We start from the raw sequence: 20,328 nt of genomic DNA, 5'->3' as shown, positions 1-20,328 counted from the left end.
GCCTTCTGCACCGAGCAAAGGCAGCACACACTTTCTGAAAGACTGCTCTGTTTACAACTTACTGTTTCAATATGGCTAGGAATAAGTTTCAGCTTACTGCCACAAGGACAGAACTGGAATTTAGAACTTCTGAAGTGCTTATATTAGGGTATAGATAGAGGATCAAAGTACCACCATCACTGAAGAATTCTAACATACTCCGCTAACAAGCATTAATCAAGTGCACCCCTTGAGTATTACAATTGTAATTATAGTGCAAACTACATTAGCATAAGCTGTCATGGAAACAATTTATCAATCTATTCATTTTAGCAGGATAGCTAAAGCCAGTATCACCCCAAACTTTAGTTCTATTGTATATATGTGCAAGCTCTCATCTAACATGTTTTACTTTTATATTTCTACCCATCTCACACGGTCTTTTTTTTTGTTATAATGTCTTGCCCTGTTCCTCAATTGTCACATAACTATATACCTCCTCTTTCACGATGTGCTTGAATGCAAAAGTAGTTTTAACTGACAAATTTTAACTTCCCAATTGCACCATGCAAAGAGCACAGACACATTAATTTCATGAAGTTCAAGTGCCTATCCACGCCCTTAAACTTGCGCTGGGTTTGAGTGGCAGGGTTTTTGATAGTGGGGAGGGGCTATAGCAGTGGCCCCTGTGAGAAGCTTCTCAAAAGCTCCCCCAGCTCCAAGTCAGACCCACCTCTGGCCAAGGCCGAGGCAATTAGTGATGATGGCTGCACCTCTGTGATAATGTATTTAAGAAGGGGAATCTCAGAGAGGGTTGGGGACTTGTGAGGAGGAGTTACAAGAAGGGCATGTATAGGAAACACCATGGTCAGTGGAAGGAAGGAGGTGGAAGAGGGGGACGTGTGCCAGAGCAGAGAGCCCCCCTGTATCCTGTGGCGAGACAGCAGGGCCACCCCCCTGCTGCCACCCATGGAAGTCACCAGAGGAGCAGAGATTCACCCACAGCCTGTGGAGGATCCCTGGGACTCTGTGGGAAGAGGCAGCTCCCACTGTTGTAGTTCAGCACTGGGAAGACTGCAACACGTGGAGGTGACCCACGTCGGAGCATCTCGAGAAGAATGCATCCTGTGGGGAGGACTCATGACAGAGAAAGTTTGTGGAGGACTGTCTCCCATAGAACGGATGCCACGTGGAGCAGGGAGAAGAATGCAGAAAAGTGCTTCCCTGGCTCAGGAGGAAAGAGCAGCAGACTGACCAAAAACCTCCATCCCCTGCTGAACTCAGGAAGAAAGAAGGGGTGGGGGGAGGTGTTTTTAAGATATGGTAAGTTTCTCATGGTCCCATTCTGTCTGTTAAGTGTTGCTGTTGGTGTTTTGAATTAAAGTTATGCTCTTCTTCTTTCCCTAAGGAGCCTGTCTTTTGCCTGTGAACGGGTAAGACACCCCTCCCTGTCCTTATCTCCATTTCTGAGCCTTTTGCTGCACTTTCTCCTTCCCAGTGCTTGGAGGGGAAGGTATGAGTCAAAAGCTGTGTGGCACTCAGTTGCCCTCTGGGCTCAAACCTCTAAACAAATGTCCAAATATAATTAGGAGTTCAAAGCAAGAGCAAGTTGCTTTAACACTTCCAATGGCATTTCCAAGCCACATGGGTACAGTACATCATACAATACTTATTTAGATCTATCCGTTTTCTACAATAACTATGGTTAGTTGATAGATGTTCCGTCTCAAGATGGGTTTTATTTCCTACAATTTTGTGATGACAGGTACTGATTGACTGCCCCTACTGAACTCACTCACAATTTAGCCTTCCTCACTCTATTAATGAATTCACAGATTTCCATTCACTCCCAAAGTTTTTCCCCAGAAAGTATTTGTTGATACCACCAACACTGGAATAAATACACTTCAAACTCATCCATGACATGACATTTCCATCTCTTTCACCTCAGAATCCATCATATCACAAGACCTCAGACCCTACCTTTAAGCCACTGTATTATAGGCAACATATACCAAATTTTCTCTTCTTTGTAGCTTTTAGAGGTGCTGTAAAGTAAGTTAAAATCATGTCATCTAAGAGGTGATAAGATTTTTCACAAGACTGCACGCAGCTGTAAGTTTTATAGCTCTTTCCTGGACAATTTTGCTGCCTTGTATGATTTTCTAATGGCAAATTACAAAAGCAAGATCTTGACTATCCATCTGAATTTTTTTTAAGAACTTCAAATGAGGAGGTCCATAACATGCTGGAAGAAATTAATTTTTTTCCTGATTGCTAAAAAACCCAACACCCTTCAGCAATAATCTATTTCACAACACTCAGATAGCAGACAAGCTAGGGACAGTTACCGTAAAAAGAAAAAGCTCTTGCAAATTTACCTCAAATGGGCAAGTCACCAACTGCACATCCATCACTATTAATGTTCCCTAACCAATCAACTTGCTATTTTAATAACAATGTTCTCCATTACTTTGCTACTTTTATACTTACTTTTAAATCCCACATGTTCCACCTCTCTTCCTGCTGGCTTTTTTCTTCCACACTATTGAGAGAAGCAGCACTTTATCACATATCCCTGCACTACTCAGGTAAAAAGTGCATTCTACCCAATTGAATCTTTTTTCAAGCCTCTCCTTCAAACTCACATCTTGCTATAAACTGTATTAGGGATCAGCCAACAACAGTGTATTTGAAGACAAATGGAAGTAGTCGTTAAAAAAAAAACCCTCAAGTGTTTAACAACTTTGTATACTTAATGACTTCTCTCTGCTTCTACCCTCTTAAGCTACAAACTCTGAGGCGAGGAATGCTTCACTCTGCTTGTTGTGTATGTATGACCGATGCATCTTGGCAGTCCTATTACATATTATGCAACTATATATACATCTGCACTTTCTGACACAAGTTAGTGCTTCTTTGAAGCAAATCACCTTTGAGACGTTGTTTTTAACAGGTTAGATAGCAGCAGTTAGCAAAGAGAGAAGACAGTTAAAAGAAGGAAAGGTGACAGAACAGAAGAGCTATAAATTTAATAAACTTCTACTGGAATTCAGCAATTTCACATACACTCCTACTTCCAGAAGGTTTTTATAATAATGCAAATAGCCTTAATGTCTCTTAATTGGCCACAATTCCTTTCAACTAGTCTTGCCCAAAACAAAGACATCATCATCAAAAAAACCTGGAATATAACCTCCATGGATGACTTAAGAGGAACCTTAACTTCAACAGAGCATCTGGTACTGCCTTTCTACCAACTCAAACTGCAATTTATTGCCCTCTAATGTAAGTACATTAGGCCATTTCCTTTATGGCTCCACTTCACACAGAAGCAGTAACTGAAGGAAATAATGGAGTGCCCAACAAGTGGGAAAGTAATTGCTCAACAAGCGTGGAACAAGAGAGAGTCAGTTGCGCACTGTGCACATGTGGCAGCTCTTCAGAGCCCAGCCCTGCAGTAGTAACAGAAGGCTGGTGTTACAGAACAAGCCCACTGTGGGAACCCTGCCAAGCAACAGCCAGGAGTGCTTGTCCATCTAAATCCTTGGGCCCTTAAGGATTAGGGGTCAGGAAACAATTCCTTCCAACAGCACCACCTCCTGCCTGTACCTGCCAGTCATTAGCCATGCACAGATGGAAGCCTGCTAAGCTCCAAGCTCTAGTCTTAAATTGCACCCAAAGAACTGCATTAAAAGGATGTTTAGGTGGTATTGCAAAGGTGGCGGTGCTGGACTGCAGAAGGGACAGTTCAGATGTCCTGACTTTAAGAGGAATGCAGAAATACCTTGTGTGAAGACTATCTTAGTGGGTTGGTTGGTTTTTTTTGCTCTAGATATCCCCAGAGTCACTCCACTTCTTTTGAATTTATTCAGTAAGTTTCTTATTACTCAAACACAAAATAGAAGATGAACACGAGAGCTAAAAAGTTATTGAATTAAGGATGCTACACAGCCACACTTTAGCCCTTTCTGCCTGTTCAGTTCTAATTATACAATCTCTCCATTACAGGCTTCCCCTTCTCAGGAGTCCCAATTTCATTCAGTAACCTATGTTGAAGGCCTCAGTGTAAAATTCAAAAGAATCAATCAGAGTTCAGAGCAGCCCCATCCATACCTGACATCTCACACCCACTCTGCGTAAATACTGTCCCTCACCCAATAAAAAAAGTTATGGTGCTTATTTTGGTGCATTTATAAGCCTCACAAATACTAACAGTTATTATTCCTCAAGCACATTCCTTCTCTTTCTTCTTTTATATAGAAAATAAACTAAATCTTAAGTGAAATTATGACAATTTTGGTATCAGTTTTGGGCTTGATAAATTCACATCCCAGGTCTCCCAGTGCAGCTACCATTCTTGGGGCACATTACTGTCACTTCAGGAAAATTGCTTAGAAAGTAAAGCACAAAATTAGCAACTACCTGGGAAAAGTCTGGTTTATTACTTCTCCATCAACACCAAGAAAATCTATGCCAAAAATATAAATAGAAGCTTATTATCTAAGGGAAATTCAAAGACCCCAGCTATAAAGACAGTCATTTGAATCACTTGATGCTACAGTGAGATTAAAAAGAAGATTACTCTCTCTCAAAAAGAGTATTTGGAACTACCTGCAGCTTCAAAGCAAAAACACTGCATTGGTTTACATTCTCTGTGCACTTGGAAGGATGTCTGCATTCATGAAGACTAGGAATTTGCTTTTAAAATGACAACTTTTACTGAATCATCTGAACACAGTTCGCAAAAATCAAGTCTGGATTCAGCCTGCAAGCAAAGCATCAAATTAAGGTTGTCACCGTAATCTTCATATTTCTTATAGTAAGAAAGTGACAGAGAATATTACGAGAAATTAATTACCATTTCTGTACGCTGTGTTAGGTCACTCGATACAGACTAAAACTGTATTGCCATCCAATAATTAGAGTGAGGCTGAGTTAAAGTTATGAAAGAAACCTTACTCTACCAATTTCCTAACCTTTCTTACACCCTTTCCATTCTTCTTAAAAATTTTATAGAGAATACACCAAAAGCTAAATGTTAGCCTGTGTTGCTTGGTCTTCCAAAATACCAAGTTAACATGTATGGATACCTGTTATTCAAAAAAAAAAAAAAAAAAAGTAAAAACCATGGGGTTTTTTTTAAAGTTATCACAGGAACAGACATAATCTAGGAGACCAGAGAGTCTTCTAGATCTTTTATATGAAGTTGATACGCAACAGAAAAAAAACTTAGGTGGTGGGGTTTTTTTTAATATCTGCTCTAAATAACATTGCAATCCTTCAATGCAAACAAAGGGAGAAGTATCACAGCTTACAGTTCATCAGTATTTGTTATTTGCTAATAAGTCCAGGCACTTCCTGCAGAAACTCAATAAATAAATAAACACAGTATTGCTTTTATCTGCCAAGTGCAAAGTAACAAGCATTGCAGCACTATACATCACACATCCATATAATCTAATTCCTATGCTACTTTAAAAAAAAAAAATTATTTTTTCTGATTTCTTAACTTGAATAGACCACAATGAATATCCCAGATTCTGTTCAATAGCACTGCAGTAGCACTGAGAATAGGCCACATATTTATTTACTACCAATTTACCACTTCTTAAAACTAGATCTTTCAGAAAAAGTTCAGACATTAATCCCAAATCAGGATAAAACTGTACTGTTTTGTATGAATTTCAGATGTTCCTTAAAAACTGAGTTTTCAGAGCTCAGACACGAGGAAAATGACTGTGCAATCAAATCTACATACCAAAAAACTGATGGCTACAGTAACAAGTATATTAAGTCAGTACACTGGGCAAAGGTTCTCTTACGGTTACAGTCATTTGACCTTTAGCCAACTCTTAATGCCCCAGCCAACCCTCTAAAGATGGAGATTTGCAGCAGCTTCTTGTCTGAAATAAGCCATGAAAAGATTCTTCTGAACCCACTGTACAAGCATTCATTTAAAATGTCATGAATGTGCATGAAATCAGAGTGCTTCTAACAGCTTACTTTGCAGCTTCTGTTTAAATGCACTAACTCTGAACCACCAGAGGATAAAAGGACTCAAACCTTCCAGTCTGGCACTCATGGACCTAAAATATACACAGGCACCTCTTCACAGGTGTGTTTACCTAGTTTAAACCTTATTTAAATAGACTCTCGATGCACACACTTTCCACAAACACCTGCTTCTCCCATTGCAGTGCTGACTTGTACAAGGCAGTTGCATTCAGTCCTAAAGCCATCCTACACACCAGTAAGCAGTACTTCGGTCATGAAAATCCTGGTTACTGACTCATCCCTCCAGTCACAGCAAAGCACAAATTCTGCAATGAGGAGAATGACTACAGAAAGTACCTGCTTTTACCTCCACATCATACTGGAATGGTCTGAAGACTTCAACAGCCACAGCAAAACTTAAGAAAACCCAACCCTCATCAGATCATGGAAAAGCAGGCTTATAATTAATTCATATTTCCAGCCATTTGTGGTTATAAAGCCTCTCCCTAGTGAGCTCAGGAGCATCCTAAATTGGAAACACTCATGAAAGAGAAGATGCTCAGTTATCACTGGATGTCAGAAAGAAGCTTCCTTTTGTTGACCTAAATTCATAACAAAACTGATGAAATGAACAAATATTTCAACATCCAGACATATTTTCTAGATACTCAGCTTACTTTAAAAAGCAGTTAAATGCAAGTTGTGGTGACAGTGACCCCAGATCCAAACTTGTATCAATACTAAGGTTTCCATCTGTTTTAAAATAACCTTTGAAGATGTAGTTGTATTTCAATTTTTGCATGCATGGACAAAGCTTGATAGTCACTGCTTCCATATGGTCATAACTCAGGACACCAATTTTTGCTTTTTCTAAACACTGGAAATACAAGACACCACATCAAACTTAGGCTTATGGTGCTTATCTTAGTACAACAAGCATTCAGCTATTAAATTTATCTTGGAGTAACTTATGCATCACTCAAGACGACAGAATCTCTATTTTTCCTGTTTTTCAGGCAACTACTATCAACAATAATTAAAATATATGCAGCCCACAGAAGTGTAAAAATGGCATACAATAAATCAAATGATAGTGGATCAAAGCAGACATTATGTTCATTTTCAAATTTTTAATCTGTTTTTATAAATCTACATAAAATTGCCACAGAAATTAAGTTTCTCTGACAGAATTTTAAAGAGCCACATCATTCCACATAATTCAGGTCCAAGGCCCTTAGCTAGGTATGCTGAACTATAGAAGTGAAGTTACTCTTGCCATAACCATAGGATTGTTTGTGCTCAGCAACAGCATGTTCTCTAGATGCTTCCTCCCAGAGCCCATTTAGACATACAGTGGGATGGGATGCCACTACTTAGTTGCAGACAAGCTTTTACTATTTCGGTAATCAAATAAAACACGTTATGTAATTCAGTTACTCTTGAGAAGCAATACTTTGAAATGGGAATCTTTAGCTCCTGGAGGCATACGGTGCATCTTTATACCCTTGACCAGGGTATTTCAGCATCACAGTCATGACAGAGTTAATACCCACTAGCTCAGAGGAGAACAAAAGGTACTCCACTGCAACATGCCTAACATTTACATTGCCTCTCTTTGCTCATTAAACAGGTTTTGGTTAAATAATGAACAAACTGTATTACAGACTCCGATGAGAATTCCAAAATTATAAATCAACTGGTAAAGCCCAGAGGAGAATGAAGGGAGTGGGAGGGAAGGAAGGATAATATTGACTAATATAAAGGGCGCAGCTTGACAGTGGATATGCCTGCCACACCTGATCAAACATGCTCCATGGGGGAGGGGAAGGGAGGGCGAGAGCAAGAGGGGAGATGGGACAAGGCAGCCTGAAATTTGCATCCGGAACAGATTAAAATGGGTTCTTGGGGGATTGAGAAAATACATAATATATATTACTATAAATGCAAAATTGTACTAAAAGCTAACTCAAATGTCAAAGATTACAGCTTGAATAAATTTAAATATAAAAGCAATGCGTTTCCATGAGCTAATGAAAGAGACATGAAAAGAAGGTCTAGGGGAAAAAGAAAAAAAAAAAAAAAAAAACACCACACCAAAAAAACCCACCCACAAAAAACCCTAAGCTTGGACTTTTCATTGCCTGGAAGATGAGGCAGGAGACTCTATATCACTCAGAATATTGCTTGGGAACCAGTCCATGTCTAAAACTGAAAAAAATGAGAGCATAGCAATGATGTCCTATCTCAAGACACTAGTCAATAAATAGCAGTCACTGAAGCTGAAATTACCTGTTTAAAAGAACCCATGCAGTCAAACTAACATGCTATCATCACCACATATAAGCAATTATTATCTCAGCATGAGCCACACTTACATGATGACTAATACTCACAGAGAGTCTCTGAACCTCTCAGTACATCAAACTTTCTCGAACACAAGCAGATAGTAGGCTTGCATTTTTTCCCCAACAAGTCAACATCACATTGCATCTAGCTACTCTAGATAAATGGCCAGTCCCTGACATTTACTCATACTGCATTTATTTGAGCATCCTGACATTCCCTGCTCTTGTTGATGAGAATAGATATTTGCAATAATGACAAAGAACTTCAGGACTCTTATTTTAAATAAAATGTTATATTTAAAATAAGAAGGGAGAGAATGAAGATTTCCTCCCAGAACACTTTTGGTGACTGTATGCATATCCTACATTAGATGAGTGAGCTTACAAAAAAACCCCACAAATCCAGACTATCACATAGTCTGGGTATAGCATAACAGCCAGAACAAAGATCCTGTCCAGAAATGCAAGCTGTGCAGGAGTTCCCTAAGATGTCGTGACCTGACAGAAGAGTCTTCCTCACAACCAAGGGACATTCACCTGGCAAAGAAAAGTAAAGCATTACACTTACAGACAGCCACAGAAGAGTAAGGAATTAGGGCTCAGAACTGGCATGTGTCCTCAGCACCTTTCATCAGCACCTAGAAGTGGTACTGTACTTCTGGGGAACATACTTTTTATGTGATTCCAGACGCAGAACTGGCACAAGAATGGGCAAGCTTTGCAATTAGAAATGCAAAAAGTTCATCTCAAACTTAAGTTGAGTGCAGTTCTGAATACTCACTGTAATAAAGGGACCAGCAATAAAGCTTACTTTCAACTATTACAATCAGTAAGACAAATCCTGCAAAGAACCAGCAGAATGCCACATGCAGCTCAGGATTAGCCTCACTTCCAGACCCTCAACACATACTTAGGTTACACTTAAACAATCACTCCCAAAACTACAGAAAGAGAAAACGTGGAGGGAAAGGGGAGAAGAACGGTTTGGGAGAAAAAAATCTGGTCAGAATACACACTACAGCCTTGTGTTCTACTTCTGTAATCATTATAGATTTCCAGTTCCTTTCAGTGTAACTGGTCACAAAGTAAGCCTTTCACTTCAAGATTCAAGAGACCCCAGTGGAAAGTGAAGTCTGTGCTTCACTTACTATTGATAACAGATGAAAACCAACAAACTAAAGAATGTGAGGAGAAAACAGATAATGGTAGGCTACTTTCTAAGCAGATTTTCCCATCGTTCACAGATCAGAAAGCATAAACAAAGCACAGAAAAACTATGCATAATAATACACCAGATTTCACATTACTACAAGCTTCACTATATTGAAGAAACATGCATATTTGTATATAAAAATATGTCTGTATATATACACACACAAATATATCTATATATACACACACACACACACATATGTATCTCTCCAGATAGCGGCAGCAGTGGTATTTGTGTACTAGTTTACATTGGTATTATTTGTCTAAAAGTACATAGATATTTGCTTTTCTCTTGTTATTCAATATATGACCTCTGGATACTAAATAAGTGTATCTGTACATTTATTTGCATATAGCCTAAGCAAGTACACATACCTGCTGATTTCTGTATAAGCTTACCTGTTATATTATTCAGCACTTCTTTTAAGAGGCTAAAGCTATGCAGCAGGGGATCCCTTTCTTCATCCTATAGGTTATATATAGGAAGGAAGTCATTAATGAGGCAAACATATTCCTGAAGACAAATCTTAATAATGGGTCTGTAAAGACCTCACCTCACTACTCAGAAAAGTACCATGGGTTGAATTTATCACTGTCAGTGCATTTACTCCCTCAAAATCAGGAGAAGCATTTTTATTTTCCTGCTAGTGCTCCCCAATGTCATACAGCTCAAATGTCAAAGCATAGGTTCAAGACTGAGCATTCTGGTTTGGTTTTATTGTCCTTAGAAGTATTTCTGATTAGCCTTCCGCTGTTCAATAAATTTCAGAGCAAATCTACCTCATACCATATTGAAATGGCTCATCTGGATTTGCTATAATGTTAATCTATGCAGATTGTAATGGGAACAGAAATACAATGACATTTGGTGCCATTAAAATAACTTGAAGAAAGAATCACAGTGCAAAATTTATATGAATAGCTGCATCCTTTAGCCTTAGTCTGTCTTTACGATATTAAAATAAGGAGGAGCAGCAGTTTCTCCAAGCTGTGTACCTCCTACTGGGTGGCAGTGAGCTCCACTGTAGAAATGCCTGTTAGTAAGAAAAACGGCCCTGCCCTTTGACGAACTGAAACCACTTGTGCAGGATGACAGCCATCTGCTATTCATGTGACATTCTGAAATGCACCACAGATACAGTACACCACGTGCACACATTTACACTGTGGAAGCCATAAACTGACCAATGCATCATTAGACTTGGAAACACTGTATTAATGGCTTTTAACAAAACAGGTTTCAGTCAGGAATATAGTTAGCAGTCACAAAAGTCACAGAGCTGAAAAAAGATACTATGACATATGAAAAATTAAAAAATACCCTATATATAACAACTTCCCCAGTTTTTATTTCATGGCTTTCATGATGAAGACTGTCTTCTCTAAGAGGGTACAAAAGATACATAAAAACATTGTGCTAAATAAAATAACACCATCTATTCAAAATCTCTGACATACCAGGTGATAAAAGTCTAACTGAGATGGTTGGCTGAGATGATTCCCATGTGGAATACAACATAGGGTTTTTTGTTTGTTTACAGGGTATATAGGTAGATTTCTAGCTTTGTACTCCTTACAGTCGCTGGCACACAAGAAGTCAAAGCCACTCAGTGTGAAACAATGTAGAAAGTTATTCCAACTTTACTTACAAAAGTACTATAATGAGTGCTAAAAAAAAAAAAAAAAAAAATGGACGCACTTTCCTAAACCAGGTGGTTTCTGCCATAGGTGAACATGTAGCAACAATTCAAGGTAACTTACCAGATGTGTGTGAGTGCTCCATCGGGCATTACGCTTTATGGCTCCCACCACTGCGTTGATTTCACCTTGTACAATGTAAATATTCTTATCCACCATCCTGACAATCCTGAAAACAAAGGTAATTCAAATTAACCTCCAGCCCCTCAGAATCATTCTCTTCCTCAGATAAAACATCAAGTTGGCCCTAGTCAAGCAGGAGGCCTTCAGAGATGCAAGACACTTTCAGATCATTGTTTTGTGCATGCACACAAATACAGTTATTTTGTCAAAAGGAAGACGCTTTTCTACAGAGTGTGCTTTCAAGACCATGAGAACACGTAGTTATAACAGGGTATCTGTGAAGCAAGAGACAACTTTGCCAAGGCACATTTCTCATTTTTTCTCCAGTCTGTGTAAGTTCACAGAAGGACAAAGTGTTAGGGTACCAGGACAGACATCCATGACAATGCAATAACACACACATGTCCGGCACTTATGCAAAGTCCTGCAGCTCTACACAGAACACAAAGCCAATCTTGTACTCTGTTAAATAAGCATCAGTGGCTTGAATAAGCTGTCCAGAGCAAAAGTCTTTGGAACTTTAAACTTTGACAAAATAAAGTAACTTGTAACAGATGTTGATTTCACACTTGCTTCATGAAAAAAAGCTTTCAAGAAAGCAGGCAAGTGAAAAAAAGGCATGGGTAAGACCCCACAAAGAAATCCCCAAAACTAGAGACAATTGGATGGAACACGGGGAGAAAAAGTGAGAAAGCTAAAGGCAGACATTTACTCTCACATAGCCTGAGCTCTTACAGGGAAAAACTTAAACTGATGTACCCAGAAAGAGAGCCAGACAGGGGGAAAAATTTTACAAGCAAGAAATATTTGTAATGGTCTGAGAAAAAGAAACAAAGAGTGGATTACTACAGGATTGTTTCCTCTATACTAGCTATAGCCAGATACAGGCAAGCACAAAGAAATAAGAATGGAGGGGAAGGAACAGACACAACTGTTTATAAAGAAAAAACAGGACTTATAAAGAGGCCACAGAGTCAGATGATACCATGTCTGCAAATTAGAAGGATTTAGTGAAATGCTAGCCAAGTTAAGAGACTTTTTCAGAAGATACAAAAGGAAAATGAGGAATCCAGCTTGAAATCACAACAGGCCATCCACAGGGAAGCAAAAGACTGAAAACAGATGAAACATTGATCATAACAGTTCAAATCAGACAGGCTCATTTTAAAGATTCAGTTGGGGGGAGGGTGGGGGTGGCAGTTAATAAAACACAGAGAATATGAGAAGGATTTTTGCCCATGTAGCAAAAGCAAAGATGGAAGGGAACAGTTTTGGTGTATTACTCCAGACCTCAGAAACACCACCAAAGAAATTTCAGAGCATACATCCTAAATCTGTCAGGCTTCACGTTAATTAACATGTTTGAATTATCAATACTTCAAATATACAAATATCCTCTGAGTAAAAGAGACTAATTTGCTTCAGGACTCTGTAAATAATGGAAAGAAAGCAAAATATTATAAAAAGATACCTTATCAAGGCAGAACATTAGATTTGTTGTTCTGTTTTTTAATATGTTTGCAATAGGGTGAATAATCTTATGGCAAAACTGTTTCTTACTTCATTAGATTAATTATATGTAATGGCAGTCCTAAGTGTTACGCAATAAATTAGGAGCAAAGACAAAAGTATTTTATAATATAGGAACTGCCATGACAGACCAGATCAATAGTTTATCTCATTCACTACTAGATAATTCAGAAAAATAAACAAATAGTTCTGCCAAGAAATTTGCTTGTGCCCTGAAGAACAAAGGTTTATATCCTCCCTCCACAGTTGTATATAACAGAACCACAGATATTCTTCCTACTTGTGTGTCTAATGCTTGAGAGATGTTCCTGTCCTCAAGAGTGACTAATTCCATATATTATTTATATGACTGCATTGAAATATTGCATAAAAATACCCTTGATCACAATGTTTTCTACTTCAGTATGTTGTCTTTGTTTTCGTCCAAGACATTAATGGGAGATTTTCTCCTCCACGTAAAATTCCTCATTTATTTCTTCTTTCAGTAATTCCAGTATTTTCCATATTTCTACACAGGCAGTTTCAGGGATCAAAACTCTGGCCCACAGAGGTACTTTTGGGGAAATACTTTATACATTCAAACTTGTCAAAGCTCAAGTTTTTCCTGTCTTCACTGTTACAAAACAATACTGAGCATGTAAACTTTGTAGTACCATTCCAGGCATCTAACAAACTGACGTGGAAACAAAGGCTCCCCCAACCTGATTTGGAAAAGCATGTAAAGAAATACCAGACATACGTATCACATGCCTTGCACATACACAGATACTCAATAGTTCTGCCAATATTTAAAGCCATGCCAAAACTTAAATACTATTCTGCATACTACTGAATTTGTTTGTAGAACTCCCATTTCTTCTCCTCTACTTTTAACCTAAAAGAATCAGGATGGAAACGTTTGATCAACTCAGTCCTTCCTGAATGTAGCAGACTTAGAGTGCTCAGCTGTTCCCAAACCTGATGCTATCTCCGAGCAGCAAAATATGAAGAAGATAGACACAAACCTCCAACACACACCTTTTCCTTTTGACCTGCTGGGAAACTGAATGTGCTGATCCTTTCTATCAAGGGTGCAAAAAACCCATGTTGCTTGGCAGGGCTCTCCTGACAAAATCCTGCAAAACTTAAGCATTTTTTTTGCTATTATATCCTTTCATTGCTAACTATTTGAGAAGACTTGATGAGAACACACTCCTTTCCTCACTACAGATTCCATTAAATACAGCTTTATTTAAAAGTACAAAAATTCACTTTACACATGCCAAAAAACTTAGTGGTCCAATGCAACTGAACTAACCTGTCATGCTGGAGACACAAATTCAGTCTCAGATCTCTGTACATCACACATACAGCCCACTTCACCAAAAACACCGGGTAAAGACAGGGGAAAATCCTGATTCACATTTAAGCTTGCAGTTAACCAAGCAATAGCACACACACATTCCAAAGTAAACCATGGCCAACTATCTTAACTCACACAAAGGACCTCTGCAACTGTGTGCTGGAAAAGGAAACAGAAAATAATTACTGGGGGAAGGGGGAAAGCCAGACAACTATTTTCAGAGAGATGCATCTGTAAGCTAAACCCACCAAAAGCACCATCCATCCCTGCAAGAGTTTAAAAGTTTATTTCAAGCAATGGAAACAGCTTTTCTAATCTCTGCACTTCCCAAAGTCTACCCCTTTTAAACTATCAGATAATTTCAGGATGTATTCCTTCACCTGTATCTTCATCACAAGCAACAACTGCTCACACTTTAGAACTCAGTAGAGGCGTACTACATTGAAAGAAATTTTACGATTGAAGTTAATGCTCTGAAGCTGCAAGAGAAAGTTACAAGATTTACCCGACCAGCACTGAATGATCACAGCATGGTGGAAATCAAGCAAAACTACAAAATGTTTGTACAACATACAAAAACATTGTTAATATGAATTCAAGCTTAGTGTTACAAAGGTATGGCCTGAAGACTGGGAGAGTGTATAACTGTTGGTTGGACAGGTTAACAGAACTAATGCTGAAGATCATTCAAAAAGTTGAAACAATCTCCCTCACAAAGCCATGGCACTGACACCTCTTGACGTCTTCAGATCAAGACTGAATGCCTTTCTTGAAAACAATCTTTAATCAAACACAGGATAGTGGACTCAGTACAGAAACAAATGGATTAAGTTCTGTGGTCTTGAGTTATGTAGAAAACAGGAAAGGCACCTATTAAATTTCAAATGCTTTTTAGCTCCTTATCTCTTCAGTTAGTCCTACATAAAATCCTGTTTTTTTCTCATGATCAGTTCATACATCTGCTTAAATCTGCAGACCAGTCCTCAGATTTGGCTCCTGCACAGAGCTTCCAACAGGCAGCACAGTGAAAATGACAGCTCCAAACCAAGACGACGCAGCTGCCCAGCCACCACCAGACATGGGGAAGCTGTTAGCATGCACAGCCTCACTGCTGACAAGGTTAGGAACACTATGAGTGGAAAAGGGTAGATGCCCGAGCATGCCATAAAAGAACAAAATCTAACATTCATATGCTTGTCAGTCTACAGCAATGTCATATGGACAGTAATTGTCACTATTCTGAGATGCCTGAAATAGTATCAGATGTGAAATCTTCATATAAAAACACTGACAAGATTTACATCTGCAAATGTTATTTCACATGTGCACTGAACACCCCACAGCTCAATCCTGGAACACACTACCCCAAAATATTCCAGTGCATAGGAACCCAAATTTTTCCTGGGTATTACCATAAGAAATCTCAGATACACTTTTAGGAGGCATTCCCTCCCCTGCAGGGAAATGTCTGCAACTCCTCTGGAAACAAGCAAGAGTTAGCATCAGAAGTGACAAAGTCTGTCAGACTTCCATCAAGTCACTTATTCCTATCACTAACTTTAGCCTTCAGCTATGGTAACTGACTCAAGCCCAGTGAAACTACTCCAGTAAATAGCAATAATAAAAAACAACATAATCACTACACAAGCAAGAAAGGCAGTATTTCAAAGTAAGGTTCTGCTGACCTAAATTTGCACTGTTTATGATAATGCATGCATAATCTATATGGTCTCTGACCTAGATTTGGCCACTCAAGTCCTGATACAATACACTGCTACCAAAACACAACACACAACCACCTTCAGTCTCTGAATCACAAACAATTCCTGCCTAACTCAGAGCTAGCTAGGTTACCCAGAAGCCCAGCTGACAGTGAAAGAGCAACTTTTCTTCCTTCTAATTTGCACATGGAAGGTACATAAATCTCCACCACGAAATTTAAGTTGCTTGGGTCTTTCATGTGATAGCTACTCTGCAATAAACATCACAGGCAGTGAAATTTCAGAGAACTCAAGATGTTTCTCCAAAGGCTAGGTCCTAATGTCTGGACAAAAATAATAGAAAAGTATTAATTCATAAGTATGGCAATGAACTGTGCAGTCCAGCGATACCAAAATTCTGGGCAATCAAGACCCTTTGAAAGAGAAGCAGCAGTAACATGACAGTGGTGGCACATCAGAAAGGAAGGTGGGACAGGCTTCTCTGCAAGTCTCTGCACTTAGTTGCAACAGTGAGATAGTGCCTGGGAATCAAGAGAAGTCAGCTCACTTTTATCTGTCAAAACTACAGAGGAAGAATGAAACCGAAGGTAAATACGGGGAGGGGGATTTTCCTCCTTCCGATTACTTCATCGGGCTTACATGTTGAAACTAAGAAACATGGTATCAGCTGAACTCATAACGTACACCCTAAGTTAGCTCCGAGCCTTCCTCCTGCAACAGCTAAGCAGCTGGCTATATGCTGGGAAAGGTCCCCGTTTCCACCGATTTTTACGTAAGCGGGTGCCTGTGCAGGTGCAGGACACGCCGGCACCTCCCGGCCCGGCCCTCCCGGGCGCGGCGCTGCGGCCACCAGCCCCGCTCCGAGCCCTGCCCTTACGGCTCCAGCCCGCTGCCGGCCGGTGCCCAGGGCCAGGCAGCGCCCCCGGCCCGGCCGCCCCCCGCCGTGTGGGGCGCCCCGGGCGGGACGTCACGCGTGTCACGTCACGGCCGGGGGCGGAGGGAGCGGCCGCCAACCCCCGCCACCCCGCCGGCCGCTGCACCCCCCGCGGCGGCCTGCCCCCGGCACCCTGCCCGCCCCCGGGGCTGCCTCGGCTCCATCCACGCCCCCCGCCGGCACCGCACGGTTCCCCCGCCGCAGCCTCCCTCCCGCCCGCCCCCACGTCGCGACAGTATCGCGACAGGCATTCGCCGCCCGGCACTGACCCCCGCATCCAAAATGGCGGCGCCTGCTCCCCGCGGCGGCGGCCGCTTCACATATCGGTCAGGCGGGCGGCGCCGCGAGCGGGAGGGCTCGGCCCTCCCTCTGTCCGCCCCTCCCTCCCTCCCGGCGGCAGCAGGAGGCGGCGGCAGTCCCGGCGAGACCGCCGAGCGCAGGGTCCTCCCGGGCACGGGCAAGCGAAACCGGCTCCGCAGCGCTCTCACTGACGTGGAAACAGGCGCACCGCAACCCGCTGCCTGGTTACTACACCGACGGACGGCTCGGAGAGCCAACCCGCGCACGATGCGGCGGGCAGCTCCCTAAGGTACCCAATGGGATCTCGGTCTGATACCGGAGGAGGCGGTCCCTCCTGTGACAAGCGAAAGAGAGCCAATGAGAGGAGAGAGGGTAGAACTAGTATAACCACTGGCCAATCGTGAAGGAGCCCTGCGGTGCGGGGCGCAGCAAGGGCGGTTGAGGGATAGCCGGAGGAAGGGCTGCCCTCGCAAGGCATTGTGGGCTTGGCCGCCCGCCCACGCCGCGCCCCAGGGCGTGAGGGGCCTCCCGGCTGCCGCCCCCGGCGCTGGGCTGGCGCTGCCGCCCCGGGCCGGCCGCTCGGCGCGCGGACCAGCCACCTCTTGTCGGCAAGGTACAGCAGTGGCTGCAGCAGTGCCGCTCCTCCATGCTTTGCAAGAATTTCCCGGCTTGCTCCTATGGCTTCTCCCAGCTTCTCTGGAGCCGGGTAGGAGGTGGTGCCCAGCCAGCAGCTCGTTTCCTCCTGGGCACCTCCTGGGTCACAGTTGTACTGTTCCTGTTGGGAACAACTCTCCGGGACCAGGCCCTGAGTGGACAGACAGGAAAATTCAAATGGATGAAACCTGGCGTGCAGCTGTTACGAGAATACCCGCAACAGCACCCAAAGGGCCACGTGCAGCTTTTCTGTCTTCCGCAGTCCTGCTCACCTGGTAGCTTTCCTCAAACCTGAACACAACTGATGCTGTGCACACGAGCTGTGTGCTACAGCCTCAGTTCATCCAGCCCAGATAGCCTGGCAGCCAGGGACCACAATGAGGTTGAACTGATCTTTGAAGCCAGTTTATTGGCCAGCTGTTTGCAGCAAGAGCAATCACAGTTTTGCAACCGTACAGCACCTAGCACATGAATTCTTGGTGCTGGTCCAACCTTCTCAGCCGCTTCCCCTGTTTACGCCCCAGTGTCAATGCAGTGTACTTTAATAGTAATTTTCAGGGGTCGCTCTGCTTGTTTAAGACTCTGCCCATTGAACTTGGGGCAGAGGATGGAAGGTCCTTGCAGCTACCTAGCCATTTTATAGCGCTAGCATCTGCAGCCAGGTCAGCCTGGGGATCTGTTGTGGCAGGTGTTAGTGTGGTCAAAGCAGCAACTACCCCAAAATCTTACACTCTGTCTGTAGGGAAAACAAACTGAAGGTGAGGGAAAAGTGAAAGGGTCAAAAAGTATTCATTCACTGTCCTAATAACAACTTCTTCTACTGCAGGGTGGCTAAAGGGGTGAAGTTCTCAGACAAAGGCCCAAGGGAATGTGCAGCAGAACTCTTCCCTGGCCAGCCAAACCCAAATCTGAGGCTGACTCCAACACCACCCTAAAAGATGGCCAGATATCTTCATGTCCCTCTACTGAGGGCACAAACTCCAGAGAGGGTGTTGTGGGATGGGACACTCTGGAAATGGCAGTCACCACATCCTTCCCTCTCCACATGAATAGCTGCCCAAGTATTGCCTGATCAAGAATCAATGTATCTTAAACTGAAATTGCTGTTATCTCCCAGATCTGACAGCTGGAGGCCAGGGAACCTGCTTCAGCAGGACTTTACCTGGTAACATGTAGGAAGTCTTTGGCATTGGAAGTTTAAGCTGTAATTGCATTAAGCAGCCACATTTATTCCCCAAAAATGGAACAAGAAACAGCACGTTCCAGTGGCCTGACCATGGGCTTGGAAGCTAAAACATACCACCCCAGCCTCTGCTGCAGCCACGGTACATGCAGTTTTTAGTTTGAGTTCCTTAGCTACAAAACAGGCAGTCAAATACTCACCTAGCACACAGAGATTGCAAAGGTCACCTAAGCGATGAGTGAAGGTCTTCAGAACAAGCAGATTAGTTGCTAGTGCTTTCTCCTTCCCTTCTTCTCCACTCCAGTAGCTGCTAAAGCCCCTGTGGTATTTGCTAGCCATTTGGAAATTACAGGAGTTTGTCACTGCCACTCTGTCCATTCGCTCACTGCTCAGGGAAGGGGGTTTTGGGTGCTGGCATGGCCATTGCACACAGCACAGCTCAGTTCAGGTCCACCAAGCCTGCCTGCCCTGCCAGGGAAGGGACTGGAGCCCTCTCCATGCCTTCTTGACCCTTCCAGTGCACAGCGCAGGCTCCCATCCGGTCTGACCTGGTGAATTGGGCCCTGCTATGGTATTATTTATGGAAGCCTGTCACGGAGCTTGAAACCGAGCCAGCCTGGAGCCTTCTGCTTCACCCAAATGCATCTTAGTGCATTAATAAAGAGCAAACATTGCAATGTGCTTTGCATTTTTACTTACAATCCAGTACTGCATTGTCTGGAGAGAAAAACAATACAGTACAGCCCTGCACTGCCTGGGGAGAAGAGAGTTCACTTGCACGCACTACGGCACTGCGTTAGTCAGCCCTCAGACAGCCCAGCACTGCCCTGGCCACACAGAAAATCCTGCTGATGTGACAGTGCGGCACCAACGCCCCCAGCTCGGCAGCAGCGGGGAAACCTGGGTTGCCTGGACTGCCTGATCCAGCAGCACTTTGCCAGAGCGATGCACAGCTGTATACAGGCCATGTGTGGGCAAATTGGAGCACTCTGTTTGCACCAAAGGATCCAGGTGTAGGACCAGGACACAGGACAGTCCCTTGTCCCTTTATTCCCAAGATAATGCACTGGCTCTTACACACAGTGTGGTAAAATGAAACCAAAGATCAGACAAGAACAGTCTGTGCAAATCACTCCGGTACCTGCTTTCTGATCAGGAAAGCTGGGCTTTATCCTCACTGCAAAGATGCAGCTTTTCAGCAGCGTTTCTGTCTTGAGTATTCCTCCTCAGCCCACAAGGATCGTATGGAGGGGCTGCAAACTGACTGACAATCACCCCCTCAGGCCTTACCCAGGTACCTGGTCAGCTCA

At 42.4% G+C, this 20,328-nt stretch overlaps 1 protein-coding gene across 6 annotated transcripts in view; it reads right to left on the bottom strand.

Annotated features, from left to right (window-relative positions):
• The window catches only part of GBF1 (golgi brefeldin A resistant guanine nucleotide exchange factor 1), a 111,381-nt gene extending 93,979 nt beyond the window's left edge, over positions 1-17,402 (bottom strand). For 5 of the 6 annotated variants that reach the window (XM_074830763.1, XM_074830764.1, XM_074830766.1 and 2 more), the window contains exons 1-3: positions 17,151-17,402; positions 11,295-11,400; positions 9,933-9,999 (exon numbers count right to left, since the gene is read on the bottom strand). In XM_074830763.1, coding sequence (XP_074686864.1) covers positions 9,933-9,999; positions 11,295-11,400; positions 17,151-17,158 — 181 coding nt within the window. In that variant the 5' untranslated portion in view covers positions 17,159-17,402. Of the gene's footprint in view, positions 1-9,932; positions 10,000-11,294; positions 11,401-13,901; positions 13,920-17,150 lie in introns of those variants that run through there. The other variant, XM_074830765.1, reaches the window with a different exon arrangement.
• Positions 17,403-20,328: the final 2,926 nt, after the last annotated feature.

The sequence above is a fragment of the Strix aluco genome, chromosome 7 (genome assembly GCF_031877795.1).
Source record: "Strix aluco isolate bStrAlu1 chromosome 7, bStrAlu1.hap1, whole genome shotgun sequence".
Lineage (NCBI taxonomy): Eukaryota > Metazoa > Chordata > Aves > Strigiformes > Strigidae > Strix > Strix aluco.
Note: the sequence above shows the minus strand (reverse complement) of the source record. Positions and strands in the feature narration are given on the sequence as shown.